At 34.4% G+C, this 20,704-nt stretch overlaps 1 protein-coding gene and 1 non-coding gene across 3 annotated transcripts in view; one reads left to right on the top strand and one right to left on the bottom strand.

The window, feature by feature from the left end:
- ANKRD31 (ankyrin repeat domain 31) overlaps nucleotides 1-20,704 on the top strand; it is a 155,205-nt gene that overhangs the window by 4,524 nt on the left and 129,977 nt on the right. For both annotated transcript variants that reach the window (XM_047730792.1, XM_047730791.1), the window contains exons 2-5: nucleotides 6,441-6,514; nucleotides 12,411-12,520; nucleotides 17,576-17,616; nucleotides 19,942-20,018. In XM_047730792.1, coding sequence (XP_047586748.1) covers nucleotides 6,441-6,514; nucleotides 12,411-12,520; nucleotides 17,576-17,616; nucleotides 19,942-20,018 — 302 coding nt within the window. The remainder of the gene's footprint in view (nucleotides 1-6,440; nucleotides 6,515-12,410; nucleotides 12,521-17,575; nucleotides 17,617-19,941; nucleotides 20,019-20,704) is intronic.
- On the bottom strand, nucleotides 5,056-5,157 carry LOC125101414 (U6 spliceosomal RNA). Its single transcript, XR_007127828.1, has one exon. It is a non-coding gene; the product is annotated as a U6 spliceosomal RNA (small nuclear RNA).

Raw genomic sequence — 20,704 nt, 5'->3', positions numbered from 1 at the left:
AAAAACCCAAAGATTTATGCAGAGGAAATTATCCCTGAGACATTTGCAATAATGAAAAATTAAAAACAAGTGTTTTAGAATTATATAATGCTTAAATAAATTATATCCTTATGCTTAAATAAATAAATAAATGAATCATATGTCCTTATGAGGGAGTATTATCAATATTTAATGGTTTTAGAAGAATTTTAGTGACTTTGCAAATATTTCAATATAATGTTAAATGTGCAGTGTAGTTTCTTAAACTTTATACAGATTGATCCAAACTTTGTGAAAGAATTTTTGGTTCTAACATATATAAGCCTCCATAGAAAGCTAAAAGGAAATCCATCAAAGTCTTTTAACACAGGTAGAATTATAGGAGATTTCTATCTTCATACTTATACTTCTCTTTATTGCCCGCATTTTCTACAGTTTTTTTGAATAAGTAATGTATTTACATGGTTCAGGGAAGTTTTTTTTTTAAGTATAAAAGGGTGTATAGCAAAAAATCTCCTTCTCATCCCTATTTCCTCAGCCACTCAGTCTTCTTTTCCACAGGCAATCAATATGTTTGATTTTTGTCCTCCCAGAGATATTTTCTAAGTTATGTATATATGTTCTCAAACATATATAAAATTGTTTTCTAAAAAATAGAAGCACTCTGTCAAAGGGTTTGGGTGTTTGTAATCCTGATAATTGAATTATTTGGGTTTATCTCATAATTAGAAAGGCTTTTTTCCTTCACAATGATAAAAGAATCCCTTCTTGGTTTCTTTTATACTTTTTGTTTCATTTTAAACATTTACATTTTGATTCATATGGGATTTTTATCTGGAGTACAGTATCAAGTATGGATGCAACTAAATTATTTTTCATATGTCTCCTTCATTGTTCCAATATTATTTTTTAAAAAATCCTATCTTTTTCTCTGATTTGAGATGTCACTTTTTTAATAAACTAAATTCGTATGTGTACATGAGTTTACTTGGGAGATTTTATTCTATCTGTTGGTCTGTCATTTTATGTGCTAGTTTCACATTTTAAAAACATTTTATATCCAAAAATATTTTAGTGTCCTATAAGTTATTACCTCCTTACTGTTATTTTAAAACATTTTCCTGGCTGTTCTTATTTATTTTACCACATGAACTTTAGAATCAGTTGTCTGGTTCAATAAAAAGTCTTGCTGGTACTTTTATTGGTATAAAGTTATATTTATAAGTTTACTTACAGAAAATTAACATCATGTTACTTTTTCATTAAGATGCAAATTACATGCAGCAGAATTCATCCTGTGTGTTTTGATAAACACATACAATTGTGTAATAACCATTACCACAATGAAGATAAAGAGAGTCCCATTAGCCTCCACAATTCCTTCATGCCTTTTTTGTGTTATTTTTAGATTAAAAAAAAACAAAACCTCAAAAAATTTTAAAAAGTAAAATAATTCTTTTAGGGACATTAAGATGAATAGTTTCGGGTTTTGTTTTTTTTTTTTTCACTTCTGGGACATTAAAATGAATAGATTTTTTTTTTTTTTTACTTCTTTTTTTTTTTTAAGATTTTATTTATTTGTTAGGGTGGGGGCGGGGGGGGGGGAGAGAGAGAGAGCATGCCTGAGCATGAGCACAAATGGGGAGCAGCAGGCAGAAGGAGAAGCAGGCTCTCGGAGAAGCAGGCTCTCTGCGAAGCAAGGAGCCTGATGTGGGACTCGATCCCTGGACCCGGGGATCATGACCTGAGCCAAAGGCAGGCACTCAATCAACTGAGCCACCCAGGCATCCCTAGATATTTTTACTTCTTAGAAAAGTATGCTATAGTAATGGTGTTAACCCATATTTGAATAATAAAATCTTCAATCCTTGGTAATGGCCAGTAGTAATTGAATCAAAAGAGATGATTTTTCTCCTAATAACGGGAGCCAGCATTTACTCTCACAGAGGGTTTGTTAGATTAAGGACTAGAGTCCTTTTTATTTTTAGTTTTGGTGGTGCTGAGAACTATTAGGAAGTATGGGTTTTGTTGTTGTTGTTAATGGTTACTTATTTTTCTTAGTAACCTGTTCTTTGTAATGTATGTGAGATTATATGTATGATGTATTTCTGTGTTTGGGAATGGAAAACAAGATAGTTCTGTAAATTTTCTTAATCTCTCCCCATTTTTTTTTTTTTTAAACTTCCACTGTTGTCTTTTACTAAGCTTTTAAAACTGAGGAGTACTTGGCTGTCTCAGCTGGAAGAGCATGTGACTTTTAATTTCAGGGTTGTGAGTTCAAGCCCTTGTTGGGTATAGAAATTACTTAGATGAATAAATATTTTGAAAAAACTATGTGAGAATCCACACAGTGGCATACTATGAATTGATAAAGAGGAACGAAGAAAGTTTCTTCCCCTGCACTGATCAGTCTACTGGATTTATTGTTAAGGAAGAAAAAGTAAAGAGATATATAGAATGCTACTGCTTATCTAAGACTGGGTGAGGGCATGAATACTCACATTGCTTATATTTTCAAAAACACATTGGAAGGATAAACCATACAATTTTAAAAAATGGGAAGTGAAAAGAACAGATGGGTGAAGAGATGAGACAAGACTAGACTTCTCTAAATAGATCTTATTTTATACATTTATGGTTTGCATAATTATAAAACAAAATTAAACCAACATGAAAAATTTTCTAAAAAGCAAAAAAGGGGCACCTGGGTGGCTCAGTGGGTTGAGCCTCTGCCTTCAGCTCAGGTCATGATCTCAGGGTCCTGGGATTGAGTCCCACATTGGGCTCTCTGCTCAGCGAGAAGCCTGCTTCCTCCTCTCTCTCTCTGCCTGCCTCTCCGTCTACTTGTGATCTCTCTCTGTGTCAAATTAAAAAACAAAACAAAACAAAACACAGACAGGATGGCTTAACTAACAAATGCATTTTCTTATGGTTCTGGAGACTGGAAGTCCAAGATCTAGGTGGTGGCAGGCTAGAACAGTTCTTTATTCACATAGAGAAGAGACAAAGCAAGAGCAGCTTCACTAGTAGGTATTGGCCCCCATGGCTAGCAGTCACTCTCTGCAGCTGATGCAGGCCTTTGGTATGCACACATTCCTCTTGTGCCACAGAGTGACTTCATCTTGTCCCCACAGAGGACATATATAGTAGTAACACAGGTCACACATGCTTTCACAGCAAAGGAGTACACACCTTCCTATGCAAGGTAAAAAGTCCAGCGCAGGCTGGGAGGACTCTGAATCTTGGGAAGAAAGTGTTCCAGGCCCAAGGCGAAGGGGGGTGCTGAAAGACTATTGTCTCCTGTAGGAAGTACACACATGCCTCCCACCCCCAGTTAACTTGAATCAGATTAAACTTCTAGCTAATAACCAGTTTATAGGCAGTATATGGGATAAAGGAACATGTTACATGACATACAGTTAGAAAATTCAAAATGTAGGAAACTTAAGGAAAAAAGCAGTCTAGTTCCTTCAACTCTTAAATTCCAGTGGGGGAGTAATTTATATATTTAAGAAGATACTTAGATATAGCAACCAAAAACAATGTGGGCCCCTTGTTTAGATCTTGATTTGAACAAAACAACTAAAAAGAAACAGTTGGGGGAATGTGACTACAATCTATTTGGTTTTCCTTTGCTGTAGAAAAACTTAGTCCAAAACTTAGAAACTTAAAACAGTGAACATTTATTTTCTTGTAGTTTCTGTGGGTCAGGAATTAGGGAGTGGCTTAATTGGGTCATCAGGCTCACAGACTGACAAGGCTGCATTCATCTCTAGTTCTAGTCGTGGTGGTCGTTATCGTCTTCTTCTTCCTCTTCCTCTTTTTCTTCTTCTTCCAGATTTTATTTATTTATGTATTTGAGAGAAAACCCAAGTGGGTTGAGAGGCAGAGGAAGGAGCAGACTCCCTGCTGAGCAGGGAGCACAGTGCAGAGCTCAGGACTCCAGAATCATGACCTGAGCAGAAGGCAGACGCGTAACCGACTGCGCCACCTAGGGGCCCCTCTAGGCCTCTTGAGAAGGATTCACTTCCTTACTTGTTAAGATTCAGTTGTCCCTCATGGTTGACTGGAGGCCTTCCTTGGTGTCTTGGTACATAGGGTTCTCTTGCAGAGTGTTTCACAGCATGGCAAGCCAAATTCCATGAGAGGGAAGAAGTAAGAGAATAAGAAAGTGAGAGAAGATGAAAGCCGGTGTCTTTCTCAAAGTAGCATCCTAACATGTTTGCTATATTCTGTTTATTAGAAGAATTTCTGGATTCAGTCTGTACTCAAGGGAGGGATCCACACAAGGGCATAAATACCAGGAGCCATTTTAGAGGCTGTTTACTAAAGACTGTAAATTTAGTAATATTAAGGAATTATTGGCTTTTTGAAAGTGTGATAATTATGGTTGTTTTTTAAAGGTGTGGTTATTATGGTGGTGTTTGAAAAGTGTCCTTTTAGAGTTGTATACTGAAATATTTCTAGGTGAAATGGAATAAGATGTCCAGGACTTGTTTCAAAATAATCTAGTGAGACTGGAAGGAACAGAGAGGGTGGCAGAATGATTATACAAGAAATAAGATTGTCTGTGTACTGGTAGTTGTTGAACCTAGACAATAAGTATACTATTGTCTCTTGTGCTGTTATTGTTTATAATTTTCCTTAAAAAAGTGAAGAGCAGAACGAACAAGTAAGTAAACAAAAGAACCCATTTAGTGCCAAATCATATATTCATGTCTTGGTATACTGTTATATTCTGAAAATATTTTTTAATTTTATTTTATCATCATAAAAATATATATCATAAAATTTACCATTGTAACCATTTTTAAGTATACAGTCCAGTGGCATTAAGTGCTTTCACGTTGTTGTGCACCCATCACCACTATCTGACTTTAGAACTTTTTCATTTTCCCAGACTAACACTTTGAACCCATTAAACACTAACTTCCCATTCCTCCCTGCTCCCAGCCCTTGGCAACCACCATTCTACTTTTGATCACTGTGGATCTGACTATTCTAGCTATCTCATGTATGTGGAATCATATAGTATTTGTCCATTTGTGTCTGGTTCATTCACTTAGTGTAATTTTTTGAAATATGGAATGCTTCATGAATTTGTATGTCATCCTTGCACCTGGGCCATGCTGTCTTTTCTGTATCATTCCAGTTTTAGTATATGTGCTGCCAAAGCAAGCATTGGTATGTCTGCTTGTTTGTTTCATTTTATTTTATTTCTTTTCAGTGTTCCAAAATTCATTGTTTATGCACCACTGTGCTGGTATGTTTTTAAGGTCTATGTTATAACATGTATCAGCATTACCTTCCATTTTAAGGCTGAATAATACTCCATTTCATGTATGTACAGCATTTTGTTTATCCACTTATCTGTTGATGAATACTTGGGTTGCTTTCACCTTTTGGCTTCTGTGAATAATGCTTCTCTGAACAGAAGTGTGCAAATAATATTTTCAGATCCCTGCTTTCAGTTACTTTGTGTACATACCCAGAAATGGAATTACTAGATCAAATGGTGGTTAAAGATCTCTTTAAAACAAAACAAAACAAAACCTCTTTTTTGATGAACAACCATACTGTTTTCCACAGTGGTTGTACCGTTCAACATTCCCACCAGCAATGCACAAGAGTTCCAGTTTCTTCATATCCTTGTCACTACTTGTTATTTTCTGTTTTGTTTTTGATCATAACCTAATGGATGTGATGTGATATCTCACTGTGGTTTTGATTTTTATTTTCCTAATATTTAGTAGTGTTGAGCATCTTTTTGTGTTCTTGTTAGCCTTTTGTACATCTTCTTCGGATAAATTTCTTTTCAAGTCCTTTTCCTTGTTTTGAATTCTCTAGGGTTTTTTAAATCAGAAAACACAAACACGTTAAATCTGCCTACTAGTGTACTCACTATGGCACATCATTGTTATTTTTTAGTTTTGTATTTGTCACTGGATTTGAAGCTTCTTGAGGGTATGGATTGTGTGTCTTCTCTCTTTGTTACCTTGATGCACCTTAGAACATAGTAGGAAGTAAATCCAAAAACTGAAGGAATTCTATCATTTTGTATTCTGAAAATATATACTCAGATTCAGTCCTGGGATTCTAATCTCAAATTCTCTGTGGTATAGAGAAATGTGAAGGAGGAAACCTACCAGCACTGTTCCCTCAAATCATCTCACTTCATCTCTGTTCAGAAACTATATTGATATTCATCCCTTACTCCCAAGTACTCGGAAATAACAGGGTATTATAAAAATGAACTAGACCATATAAATAAGTCTTTATTTTTCATCTTATGTAAGTTTTTAATTAAAGGGTACACATCTAAAAAGATATTTTGGTGTAGATATTAATAGTGTGGTGTAACTAAGAATTTTAGCAAGTTTAAGTATAATAACAAATTGTGGTTAAATTGTTAGTCTTTGTTTAGGAACATAATCTGTATCTTCTGTTTTGGTATTTGAAAGGTTGCTCTTTGATCAAGACACATCTCTTAGATCTGAGTTCAGGCTCCATCCTGGTATAAGTGGAATGTACGAAGGTGAGGAAAAAAATTTTTTCACTAAGTAGTCCCTTTAATTTGCCAACTGTTATTACTCTGTCAATTTCTCCTTTTATAGTTAGTTTTGTTTTTAACTTTACACAGAATTAGTTTCTTATACTCATCTGTAATAGAGCCTAAGGTCTATTAAGGTCTGTTACTATAAAGATAGCAAGGGAAGTTAATAACTTCTGGAAGATGTTAATGACTCCTTGAGAGGCCTTCAGAAATAAGCAAGTGACACCCAGATAGCTCTTCTCCTTGCAAAAATTTCCGGCTTAGCCCTAGAACTTGTTTATTTGCAAAAGTGAATAGTACTTTTTAATAACCAGCCTATTTCAGACTGAAATACCAAATATCCTTTGTTTAATTTTATATATTTAATTTTTTGAATTTGAATATAGTTAATGCATAATGTTAACATTAGTTTCAGGTGTACACCATAGTGACTCAACTTTATGAGTTATGCTAGGCTCACCATAGTTTTAGCTACCATCTTTAACATATAATGTTATTATAATATTATTGACTATATTTCCTATGCTGTGCTTTTTATTACTGTGACTTATTTATTCCATAGCTGGAAACCTTTATCTTCCACTCCCATTCACCCATTTTGTCTATTCTCCCCACCCCTGTCCCCTTTGGCAACCATCAGTTTGTTCTCTGTATTTATAAGTCTGGTTCAGCTTTTTTTTGGTTTGTGTATTCATTTGTTTTGTTTTTTTTTAGATTCCCTGTATGAGTGGAATCATATAGTATTTGTCTTTCTTAGTCTGGCTTATTATACACTAATAACAAAGTAGCAGAAAGAGAAATTGAGAAAACAATCCCATTCATAATTGCAGCAAAAAGAATAAAACACCTAGGAGTAAACTTAACCAAGGAGGTGAAAGACCCATATTCTGGAAATTATGAAATACTGATAAAAGAAATTGGAGATGACACAAATAGAAAGATATTCCATGATCATGGATTATAGGAATTAATATTGTTAAAACATCCATATCACCCAAATTCAGTGAATGCTTATGGAAATACCAACAACATTTGTTACAGAACTAGAACAAATCTAAAAATATCTATAGAGCTGCAAAAGAGCCTGAATAGCCAAATCAGTCTTGAGAAAGAAGAACAAAGCTGGAAGTGTCACAATCCTAGACTTCAAGGTATGCTACAAAGGTGTAATAACCAAAACAGTGTGGTACTGGCACAAAAGATTGATGGAACAGAGTAGAGAACCCAGAAATAAAGCCACACTTATAGGATCAACTAATCTATGACAAATTAAGCAAGAATATGCAATGGGGAAAATACAGTCTTTTCAAAAGTGGTGCTGGGAAAACTGGACAGCTACAAGCAAAAGAATGAAACTGGACTAATTTTTTATACCATACACAAAAATAAACTTAAATGGATTAAAGACTTAACTGTAAGACCCGAAACTACAAAAACCCTAGAAGAGAACACAGGCAGTAATTTTTCTGACATTGGCCCTAGCATCATTTTTCTAGCTAGATACGTCTCCAAAGGCAAGGGAAATAAAAGCAAAAATAAGCTATTGGAACTACATCAAAATAAAAAACTTTTATACAGTAAAGGAAATCATCACAATGAAAGACAACCTACTGAACGGAGAAGTTATTTGCAAATGATATATCTGATAAGGGGTTAATTTCTTTTTTTTTTTTTTTTTAAGATTTTATTTATTTATTTGACAGACAGAGATCACAAATAGGCAGAGAGGCAGGCAGAGAGAGAGAGAGAGAGGAGGAAGCAGGCTCCCTGACGAGCAGAGAGCCCTATGCGGGACTCGATCCCAGGATGCTGTGATCATGACCTGAGCCAAAGGCAGAGGCTTAACCCACTGAGCCACCCAGGCGTCCCTATTTCTAAAATGTATAAGAACTTATACAACTTGATACCTAAAAAACAAACAATCCGAGTAAAAAATGGGGAGGGGACCCAAATAGACATTTTTTTAAAGAAGACATACAGAGAAATGCAAATCAAAACCACAAAGAGTTATCACCTTAGACCTATCAGAATGGCTAAAAGCAAAAAGACAAATAACAAGTGTTGGTGAGGCTATAGAGAAAAGAAACCCTTATGCATGGATGGTGGTAATGTAAATTGGTACAACTGCAATAGAAAACAGTGTGGAGGTTCCTCAAGAAATTAAAAAGAATAATACCATATGATCCAATGATTCCACTACTGGGTGTTTACCCAAAAAAAATGAAAACACTAAGTAAAAAAATATATATGCACTTTTATGCTTATTGCAACGTTATTTACAGTAGCCAGGATATGGAAGTAACCTAAGCGTTCATTGGTAGACAAATGGATAAAGAAGATGTGATGTATATGTATATGTGTATATATATGTATATGTGTATGTATAGTACACAGCAATGAAAAAGATGTGATCATACCATTTGTAATATGGAGGGACCAAGAGGTTATTATGCTAAATGAAAGAAGTCAGACTGAAAAAGACAAATACTGTATGATTTCATTGATATGTGGTACATATATTTTTCAAAAGTACCTTTTACCTTCAGTTTTCTATACTTCCTGAGTCCACTTCTAGGTCAATTTAAATGCTTATAGAAAAATATATCACTGAGCATCATGGTTCAAAAAGATATATTTGCAATAACTATTTAAGGGGTACATTATTTCTTTTTATGCTTTCTTCTTGGGAGCCTTTTTTTATTTTCAAGGATGTCTGAAAATAGGTATGATAAAAAGGAAAAATTTCTTAAACACCACAAAGATCTTTTATATATAGTTCAGAGAGTCTTTTCACAGTACATCATTTCACTTGGTACTCCAGTGGGAAGTTGCAATTTCATCTTGGAGGGATTTTTCTTACATGTATTTGGAAGAGGCAATGTGTAACAGTAGTCTCTAGAACGTGCTCTTATGTCATATAAAGTACCACTAAGAAGAAGTTAGAGGTGTGTTTTAATATTCCAACCAAGTTTTTTCTTCACTTTCCTTCTTCTTTTTCTTTGATTTTCCAAATTGATAGACTTTTTGTTACTTTTGCTAATTATTAAAAGAATAAAATTGTTCTAGATATATTTTCAAAGATTTTATTTGACAGACAGAGATCACAAGTAGGTAGAGGCAGGCACAGAGAGAAGAAGGGAAGCAGGCTCCCTGCTGAGCAGAGAGCCTGATGCGGGGCTCAATCCCAGGACCCTGGGATCATGATCTGAGCCGAAGGCAGAGGCTTTAACCCACTTAGCCACCCAGGTACTCCAAGAATAAAAATTTTCTAAATACAAAACTATATAATGTAGAAAGTGTAAGGTCCCACCCCCTACTCTTCCCTATAATTCCATTCCAAGAATTGGCAGTGTTAAGTATTTGTATATTTTTCTAGACTTTTGTATGCCAATATGAATATCTTTTTTTATAATCGGTATTGTGTTAAATATAGTTCTTTCCTTGTTATATTGATCTTCCTCAACTTTTTAAATTGCTGCATGTTATTTTGTATAAGTCTACCCATATTTAATGAATTGATAATATTTCTGGTATTTCTCAATACTGTAATAAATGTGACTGTTCTAGTATTTATACCTTTGCCTGCTTTTCTGGTTATTTCCTTAGTATAACTAGTAAAAATTATATTCGTTTTTAAAAGAAACATGTCAGATCTTGACACATATTACCCCTAAAAAAGATGACTTTTTCCTTTAGATCCAGCAAAGGATATATTCAGTCTTTGCCAAACTGCTAAATAAAAAGTGTCTGATTATTTTAATTTGCATTTTCGAAGAGTACCAAGGTTAGACATACTTTAATATTGAGTATTCCTTACATGTCTCATAAATTATTCTCATTTTGTTCTTGATTTATAAGATCATTTTATATATTAAAGATAATAAAACTTTGTCATCTAGGAGCGCCTGGGTGGCTCAGTGGGTTAAAGCCTCTGCCTTCGGCTCGGGTCATGATCCCAGGGTCCTGGGATCGAGCCCCACATTGGGCTCTCTGCTCTGCGGGGAACCTGCTTTCTCCTCTCTCTCTCTGCCTGCCTCTCTGCCTACTTACGGTATCTGTCTGTCAATTAAATAAATGAAATCTTTAAAAAACAAAAAACAAAAACCAAAAAACTTTGTCATCTATATATGGAAAATAGTTTCACTCAGTTTCCTAGTTAACTTTAATGTTATTCATAATATATTTTGTAAGCAGAAACTTTAAGGTTTTCTTTTTTAAAGTTTTTACTTATTTGAGAGAGAAAGAGCACAAGTGAGGATGGGGGCGTGGGGAAAGGGTAGAGAGAGAGGGAGAAGCAGACTCCCTGCTGGGCAGGGAGGCTGATGTGGGGCTGGATCCCAGGATCATGAGATTGTGACCTGAGCTGAAGGCAGACACTTAACCAACTGAGCCACCCAGGTGCCCTTAAGTTTTTATATAACAAAACCTGTCAGTCTTTTCTTCTGGGGTTTCTTGGTTTTTTTCCAAACTTGGAAATATTTTGCCTACCACAAGACCATAAAAGTTTTTCTTTTATCTTTATTTACATTTATTATATTTATTCATCTTTTTGTCACTGTTTAAAATGCCATTATTATTTTATATTAAATTCCCAGATATATATATAGGTCTGTTTTTCACTTATTTTGTTTCATTGTTCTATTTGATTATATTCGGTGATGTGCCATCACTGTTATTTTATGAGCCCTAGTTTTAGTACGTTTCTTTATCTGGTAGGGAAGATATCCTTCTACACAGAGTAACTGGCTATATTATTCATTCTGAGCTCCTTTGGTACAAACAGCAATATCAGTGGAGTATGAGACTACCCATGGTGATCCTCCAGTGTACTCTCTTCCATCTTTGGTTGGTGTGATTTGCTCTGAGCTGAGTGGTTTTCTGAGATTCTCGTGGAAGAAATTCATATAGTTATTCCTGAAGGAGCCACTCCTTTTCCCATGCAGTGATATACTGTTTACCTGTGTTTGGTTTCCCTTTAATCCAGTCTCATCTTCTGATCCATAGTGGTATATTTCCTTTTTTTCTCATTGCTGCTTCAGGTTTAAAAAAAAAACAGAAAAACAAAACTAATTTCAAAAAACAGCAACAACTAATTTCTTTGGATTCTTTTTAGGAAGTCGGGAGGGAAGAAAAGTTAAAATATGATCTCACTTCCCCATCCTTTTTTTAAAAAAAATCTGAAAACCTAATTTATACTCCATTTTATAAAACACACACACACACACACAGTAAAGGATCAGAAGGAAATCCATAAGTATGTTATGAATAATTATCTCTGGGTGATCATTAGTATCTCCTTTATACTACTTTATTTTCCCAAGTTTCTACAGTGAGCAGGTATTAGCTTTACTACTTAAAAAATATGGAAAAGGGAATGATGGGATAATAATGTAACTTACTAATAAGAAGTCAAATATCTGTTCTAATCCTTGCTATCCAGTAAGCAAACAGTCTACAATTGGCTAAACTTGGAAAAACAATTTCAAATATCCAGGAGGATCTTATTCCTGTCTTAAAAACACAAACTCTGTTTTTGGATTATAGACTAGTATTAGGAGTTTTAAAAATGACCTCACACAGAATTGAAAAAGAAGAAAGTATTCTCTCTAAGGGGGTTTAAGGCTATATATTGTCTCTGTGTATCCTTTGTATTCATTCCACTTGAAACTAAGAAATATCAAGTATTATTTTATTCCAGTGTAGTATATGTTTCTTTGAAATTAATAACTTAAAGACTTTGATATGTAAAAGTGGCAGTTAGGAAATTATAATTTACAAAATAATTTTTAATGACATTTTATAATTTCTGTAAAATCATGGAGTCATTGTCAGAGCAATAAACCTGTTGCAAATGATTTATGATTATATTTCATTCTAGGCTCACCTTCTCCTGAGATTCAACTTGCTTTCAAATTCAGAGAGATTCCACAAGAGCAAAAGAGTAAAAATAATATAATGCCGCCTCTTAGTGAGAAAGAAGTCTTACAGGTATATATCATATTGATTAAATACACACTTATTAAAAATTGGAAATGCTATTTTAAAGAGGGCCAAATTACTCATGATTAATTGTTTTTGTCTATTATTTTCCTTCTTTCTTCTCTTACTCGGTTTTTACCCTTTCTTAGCTAGTCATTCTGTTTCTTCGTTGCAACTTTGGTGAAAAGCAGTTGTTTTAGAAGGAGGTATTTAAAATATTTCATTTTTCCCTCTCTTTTCTCTCTTTCAGGTAGAAATGTGGAAGTGAGAGGAAACAGAAGGTTAAAATAGAATATAATAATTATGATTTTCATCTAGAGATCACTTTAAATTTGTGAGGAAGATATTAGTCTGCGTGGTATAATTTGAGATATGGGCTACTGAAAGGCCCTTCTATTATCTAATGTGTGTGTGAGTGCATGTGTATATATATACACTTACATACACAAATTTTTTTGTTTCTTTTTAATGTAGTCACCCTGGGGAGAGATAAGGGGTGATTTAGTTAGCACCTGTGGCATAAATAAGTCAGCTAACCAGAGATACCTACAAAGTCTTAAGGAAGGAAGGGACCATAGATACATTTTTTTTCCCTCTGAGGATAAAATAAAAATCCTAACATTTTTATTGATTGTTTTGAAATGAATGAAATATTCACACACATGCATTTTTATGAGTGAAGATAGTTAATTTTACACAGATTGAAGACTTCAGGGAAAAATTGTGTTGTTTCCTTTTTAGAATAAGACAACTCACCTTTCTTTTTTATTATACTGAAAACATTTCATCAAAGATGCTGTATTCTGTTGTGAATCTCAAATTTGGGTTTTTTTAATCGAAGAATAATTGCCATACAGTATTGTGTTAGCTTCAGGTGTGTAACATAATGATTTGATATTTACATACGTTATCAAATGGTCACCACAGTAGGTTTAGTTACCAGCAGTCCCCATACAAAGTTGTGACAATATTATTGATTGCATTTTCATATCTAATTTATTTTATAACTGGAAGATTTTACCTCTTACTCCACCTCACCTATTTTGTCCGTCTTCCCATCTCCCTTCCTCTCTGACAACCATCAATTCTCTGATTTATCAGCCTATTTCTGTTTTATTTTATTTATTCATTTGGGGTTTTTTTAGATTCTACATGTAAGTGGCATCCTATGGTGTTTGTCTTTGTCTGTCTTACTTCACTTAGCGTAATGCCCTCTAAGTCGATCTGTGTTGTTAAAAATTGCAAGATTTCATTTTTTATGACTAAGTTATATTCCTGTGTGTGTGTATGTGTATTTAGGTTACTTCTGTATCTTGATTATTGTAAATAATGCTGTAATGAACATAGGGATGATTATGTCTTTTTGAATTCATGTTTTAATTTTCTTCAGAAAAATACCAAGAGGTAGAATTACTGGATCATATGGTAGTTCTATTTTTAATTTTTTGAGTAACCTCCATGCTATTTTCCATTGTGGCCGCACCAGTTCACATTCCCACCGACAGTGCATGACAGTTCTCTTTTCCCCATATCCTTACCAACATTTGTTGTTTTTTGTCTTTTTGGTTTTAGCCGTCCTGACAGGTGTGAAGAGATATCTCTTGTGATTTTGATTTGCATTTCCCTGATGGTTAGTGATGTGTATCTTTTCATGTGTCCGTTGGTCACCTGTTTGTCTTCTTTAAAGAAATGTCTGTTTGGGTCCTCTGCCCACTTTTTAATTAAAAAACTGTTTAGGTTTTTTGTTGTTTTTTGCTGTTGAATTGTATGAGTTCCTTATCTATTCTGGATGTTAACCTCTTATCAAAATATTATTTGCAAATATCCTGTCTCATTCATTAGGTTGCCTTTCTTTATTCTAATGGTTTCCTTCACTGTATAAAAGTTTGTTTTTATTTATTTATTTCTTAGAGAGAGACAGTTAATGGGGGGAGAAGAGGGAGAGGGAAAGAGAGAATCCTAGAAAGGCTTTATACTGAGTGAGGAGCCTGAATTGGGGCTCAATCCCACAATCCTGAAGCCATGATCTGACCTGAAACCCAGAGACAGGTGCTTAGCCAACTTAGCTACCCCATTGCTCTGTGATTTCAGTCTTTTAAATCAAGAGTTGTTTTGTGGCCTAATAATGTGATCTATCCTGGAGAATATTTTATGTGCCCTTGAGAAGAGTATGTTTTCTGTTTTTGGATGGAATATTTTGTATTTATCTGTTACGTCCATCTGTTCTAAGCCATTGTTAGTGTCATTCAAAGCCATTGTTTCCTTGTTGATTTCTTTCTGGAAGATGTATCCATTGATACAGGTGGGGTGTTAAAGTCCCCTAGTTTTATTGTATACTGTCAATTTGAGAGAAAGGTATTTTAAACAAATGTTATCAGTAACTGATCAATAAATAAAACAATACCAGGAATGTTTATTCTGCTATACTGAACGTGAGGATAGTTTGTGTGAGATATCTGTTGCCTCCTGGCGACCCAGGGTTGGTTAGGCTGATTTGACTGTATAGACTTCTTCCACGCCACTCCCAGTGATACACTATTCAGTTGAAGAGAATGATTTCAGATATTTTTGGTTGAGGATATATAAATAGATTTTCCCCTTTTCCAGATCCTCCAAATTAGCACAGTTAACTTAAACTCTTTTTCACCTCCTATACCCTATCCCCAACAGATGAAATAAAACAAAAACTGTGCAGCTTAAGGGACCATCAAAATATAGAGGTGGTAAGGGCAGGAAAAAAATGACAGTCACATGAATCAAAAGGATAAACAGCAATTTGGATGCCTTAGGAAAGAGTTGATTGAAATGTATACTTGCATTTTGTTAATTAACAAATAACCAACTCCAGCCCCCATTGTATTTAGAAGTATTAGCTCTTAAGTATTGTTTTTGCCTATGGAGGAGGGGAAAAGCATCATCTATAAGGAGCAAACTTCCTTCTTACTTCCTCTCTTATTTTTTGTATTTTCCTTACCTAGGTAGGGTCAAGTCACTGATCTATAGTAAGGGATCTATAGTAAGGGAAATGAACTGGAGTAATACAGGTATTTGAATGAATTATTTTGTGAAGATACAGAAATATCTAGTAAGTATATAAGTATATATGTATATGCTATTTAATTAATCCTTGGGAGTTTCTAGGTTTACTTCTTGAAATTCCTTCTTGTCTCTGGGTCTCGGAGCTTTGTAAGGTCTGCTTGGAAAGTATATATATGTGGAACTAACCTAATAACCTTGAAGTACGTAAAGATGCATTATCAGTAAATAACAGTGAATGTTCATTGGAGAAGATTGATGTTTTCTCAGTACTTTGTGTTTTCCTGTTATTATGGTTTTTCATTGATCGAACAATGCTTGGAAATTCAGACTGAAGGCTTTATTTTCAGAAAACGTTGTTATTGATCATAGAAACATAGAGGACCCCCAGAGAGAGATCTTTTTCTAAAGATCCACTTAGATGGAAACAAGAAATTAAATGTTTAAAAGTGATGAAAGCCAGTATGCTGCAAAACTTAAAGTGGAATCATTTTATCAGTGCATTTTATCTTTTTCTTTTTTTTAAGGGACACAACTTCAGATTTTCTGGCATGACTTGAGAATTAGGCAAAAGTCATTTAGTATTTAACATTGTAACATGGAAGTTGTATGATTTTTGGCCCTCAAGGAGAAATATTAGAACTGAGAACCTGACAAAAATGGCTTATCAGAACCATTGTGGATTAATAAACTAGGAATAAAAAGAGGGGCACATCCTTTCTCTTTATTTAATCTCCATAAATTCTTTTATGGAAAGAAATTTTAAAAACTAAACACAAGAGCTAAAATTCTTAGAAGAAAACATTGGGAAAAAGTATCATGACATTGGATTTGGCAATGATTTCCTGGACATGAAAGCCCAGCAACAAAAGAAAAAATAAATAAAGCTAGACTCATGAAAATTAAAAACCTTTGTGGATTAAAGGACATTATCAACAGATGAAAAGGCAACTTAAGAAATGGGAGAAAAGGGGCACCTGAGTGGCTCAGTGGGTTAAGCCTCTGCCTTTGGCTCAGGTCATGATCTCAGGGCCTGGGATTGAGCCCCACATGGGGTTCTCTGCTCAGCAGGGAGCCTTCTCCCCCCCCCCCCCCGCCCCGCTCTCTGCCTGCCTCTCTGCCTACTTGTGACTTTCTCTGTCAAATAAATAAATAAACTCTTAAAAAAAAAAAAAAAGAAATGGGAGAAAATATTTTTAAATTGTTTATCTCATTAGGGATTACTACCCAGAATAAATAAAGACTCTTAGAACTCAGCAACAAAAAACAAACTGATTTAAAAATGGACAAAGGGAATGAACAGACATTTCACCAAAGATAGACTAGTGGCCAATAAGCACATGAAAAGATGTTCAGCATCATTAATCATTAGGGAAATACACATCAAAACCACACTGAAATCCCACCTTACACTCATTATGGTAGCTATTATCAAAAAAACCCCAAAATAACCAGTATTGGTTAGGATGTAGGAAAATTGGAATTCTTTCTTATTGCTGGCACCAACAGATGAGTGGATAAACAAAATGTGTGTTACATACAATTTAATTAGAAAGGGAGGAAATAGTGATACATGCTACAACATGGGTAAACCTTAAAGACCTCATGCTAAGTGAAATAATTCAGAAACAAAAGGACTAATATCGTATGGTTCCTTTTATGTTAGGTACTTTGAGTAGTCACAATAGAGACTGAGTAGTAGAAAGAAAGAAGCAGGATAGGTACCATGGATTGAGAGATGGGTGAATGGTGAGTTAGTGCTTAACAGGTATGGAATTTCAGTTGGGAAAGATGAAAAAGTACTCTAGATGGATGCTGGTGATGGTTGTACAACAATATGTGCAAAATGCCACAGACCCGTATGTGTAAAAATGGTTAAAATTGTGAATTTTATGTTGCACATATTTTACCATAGCAGAGAAGATGCTAAGAAAGAATAATGCAAGAATTTTTTAAATATTAAATTTCTAATTAATGCATTGTATTAGAATTTATCAGTTAAAAGAAAACTACCTTTTTTCCCCCTAGCAACCTCAAGATGAAATGGAACAAAATGAGGCTCTGTTCCCGTAAGTATACTAACTTTGGGCTTTATTATATTGTAGATTTCTTTTTGTAATTTTACACTTTAAAGTGAGTCTTCATTTTCTTAAGAGTTTTAGAATTATTGTATATTTTTTAATAATTGTCCCTTTAGCAGCCTAAATATGTTATTTTGAAACATTCTAGATAAGTTTCATTTCATGAGAAAGTTTGGTTCATATTAAGTTGATTTTCTGTCTACTAATATTATTTAAAAAGAAAATCTATAGCATAGCATGAAGGAATAATTTATAGACCTTATTGAAATTAGGCTTTATAGGACTGTTGTTCTTTAAGACTTTATCCTTTCAGCTCTTTTAAAACCATGGTTCTCAAAGTATGGTCTATGGACTCCTTGGGAGTCCTTAAGACTTTTTCCAGGCGGTTTTTGAGGTCAGAACTATTTTCATAATAATACTAACATATTATTTGCCTGTTTCATAGTACTGACATTTGCACATAGATTGCTAAAGAAAATGGCAAGTAAAATTCTGAAGCCTTACTAGGATTAGGGCAGTGGCTGTAGTTTTCACTGCCATGAACTAGCTGTTAGAAAGGAAGAAAAAAGTGAGGTTCATTTAATGCATGTGGTAAAGCAGAAAAGTTCTTGTTTAATTAAATTTCTACTTTTGAATATATATCTTTTTGATATGGTTGTGTTGATGGGGGAAGTATGCCTAAGTACTTCTGTGAATACTGAAGTGTGGTAGTCTTGAGAGCACTTGTTTGAGTTGTAAACATTGTAAGAAAATTAGCTCACTTTTTCTTTTAACTTGAAAGAATAATTGACAGACAAAATAGTATTCACACTTGGGTATATGGCAGACATATTCTTCAAAATCAGTGAAGTAAACCAGTCACTTCAAGGAAAACAGCTGGTGGTATTTGTTGCCAAAGAAAAAATGCAAGCTTCCATGTGAATATTAGTGTAGAAAACTTGTTTCTACCACCTTGACCTTGATGGCTTCCAGTACTTAAAATTTTCCAGTGAAATCAGTGGTAATATTTACAAAGGTGGTCTTTTGATGTTTAATAGTATTATCAATATAAAAAAGATTTTCATAACTTAGTGAAACAGTATTTTCTAAAAGACAAATGCACAATTTACAATCACATACCAGTGAAAGATCCATTCAAAGTGCAAGGTAGACCAATGGGTCATAATGCCACAGAGTACAAAAAGTCCATTGGTGTTTCAATTTCTGTATTTCCAGTAAGCTTTAAAGAAGTTATTCCTTTTTAGAGTTTTGATGTGATATTTGCTTTGGTATGATACCATACTTATCCAAAAGGGCTACTAAAATACTCCTTCCAGACGCCTGGGTGGCTCAATGGGTTAAGCCTCTGCCTTCGACTCAGGTCATGGTCTCAGGGTCCTGGGATCGAGGCCCGCATCAGTCTCTCTGCTCAGCAGGGAGCCTGCTTCCCCCCACCCCCTGCCTGCCTCTCTGCCTACTTGGGATCTCTCTCTCTGTCAAATAAATAAATAAAATCTTTTAAAAAATAAATAAATAAAATAAAATACTCCTTCCTTTTCCATCTGTATATCTGAGGCCAGATTTTTGTTATATACTTCAAATAAAATAATGCATGGCAAAAGTTTGAATGTATATACCTGGTATATAAAAACTGCTCTTAAAACAGCTAAAACAGGAGGCTTTTTTTGTTTGTTTTAAAGGGAGATATCTTGATTGTGTTTGCATATAGTAAATTGGATTGAGGAAAAAAAGTAGTTAACTGATTGCTTTTCTTCAATCAATTTTTAATTATCCCAGGGCAGATGATAAAAATTATAGATTAGGCATGACCCTTATTTCAACCACTTTCCATCAGTATTTCATACATGTTCTTCTACTGTAAAATAGAAAAATGATAAATAATGCTTGAGAATTTTCTCATTAGTGACTTGTACTTATATCTAAAACTGCAATGACAAATTTTCAATGTATTTGAGGATTTAGATAACCAAGATACATAATTCAGAACCAATTTTTTCTCCCCCACTACCCTCATTTGATACACAGTCATCCCAAAGTGACTTTTATACCTAAACTTAAGGTTGTCTTATTTACACTCCTAAATTTCATCCATTAATTTTCAGCTTGTTCCTTCATTTTTGCACACTTGAAATGTAAATGTTAACAAATTTGTAGTAACTGTGAAAGTAATTGAATGATGGAGCAAAAATAATTATGCAACTTTGAAATTCCTTTAAATGAAAAAAAACCTTGAATTATATGTAAATGAGAAGTAGTGTTTTTTTCTTTTCATTTCAAAACTTTTATTTATTTATTAAATAATTTATTTTTTAGGAATAGAAGAAGTTTTCCAGTGTTCACTGGGTCATTTTCCCAGGCCAAACTTTCAGTGAACCACCAAAGCATTCAAGGTATGTTTTTATGGGTAGAGTCATATAAAGTAAATTTGTCTGTGCCTAAAAATAGAAGGCTTAGTTAGGTATGGATTTATTTGCATTAACAGCTCTCAGAAGGCCAGATGGGTAGAAGGTTAGAAGAATAGGAAATGCAGGACATTTGGTGTTTTGGGAGCCATTAATGCCATATGATGTTTTTGGCATCTCTGTACTTTTACCATGACACTCAATAAACTTCTAAGTCAGAGGTCTTTGCCTGGCTCTTCCTTTATAACTTTGTGATGTTTCTTGCTGCCATGAGCTGATGTGACTAGACGCCCATAGAATTGGTAGTCCCCTTCCCTTCTGATACTTCATTGCAACTCCCTCTTTCCTTCATTCCTTTCAGAGTGTTTAGAATGAAAGTTCATTTTGTTTTCATCCAGATTTTAGATTAAATCACATGTAAGGAAACTATTAAATTATTCACTAGTTTAGCTAACTCTGTTTTATTTTTTTTTTAAGATTTTATTTATTTATTTGACAGAGAGATCACAAGCAGGCAGAGAGGCAGGCAGAGAGAGAGGAGGAAGCAGGCACCCTGCTGAGCAGAGAGCCCGATGCAGGGCTCGATCTCAGGACCCCGAGATCATGACCTGAGCCGAAGGCAGCGGCTTAACCCACTGAGCCACCCAGGCGCCCGCTAACTCTGTTTTAATACA

Source organism: Lutra lutra, chromosome 5 (genome assembly GCF_902655055.1).
Source record: "Lutra lutra chromosome 5, mLutLut1.2, whole genome shotgun sequence".
NCBI lineage: Eukaryota > Metazoa > Chordata > Mammalia > Carnivora > Mustelidae > Lutra > Lutra lutra.
This window is presented reverse-complemented; position numbering and strand designations above follow the sequence as displayed.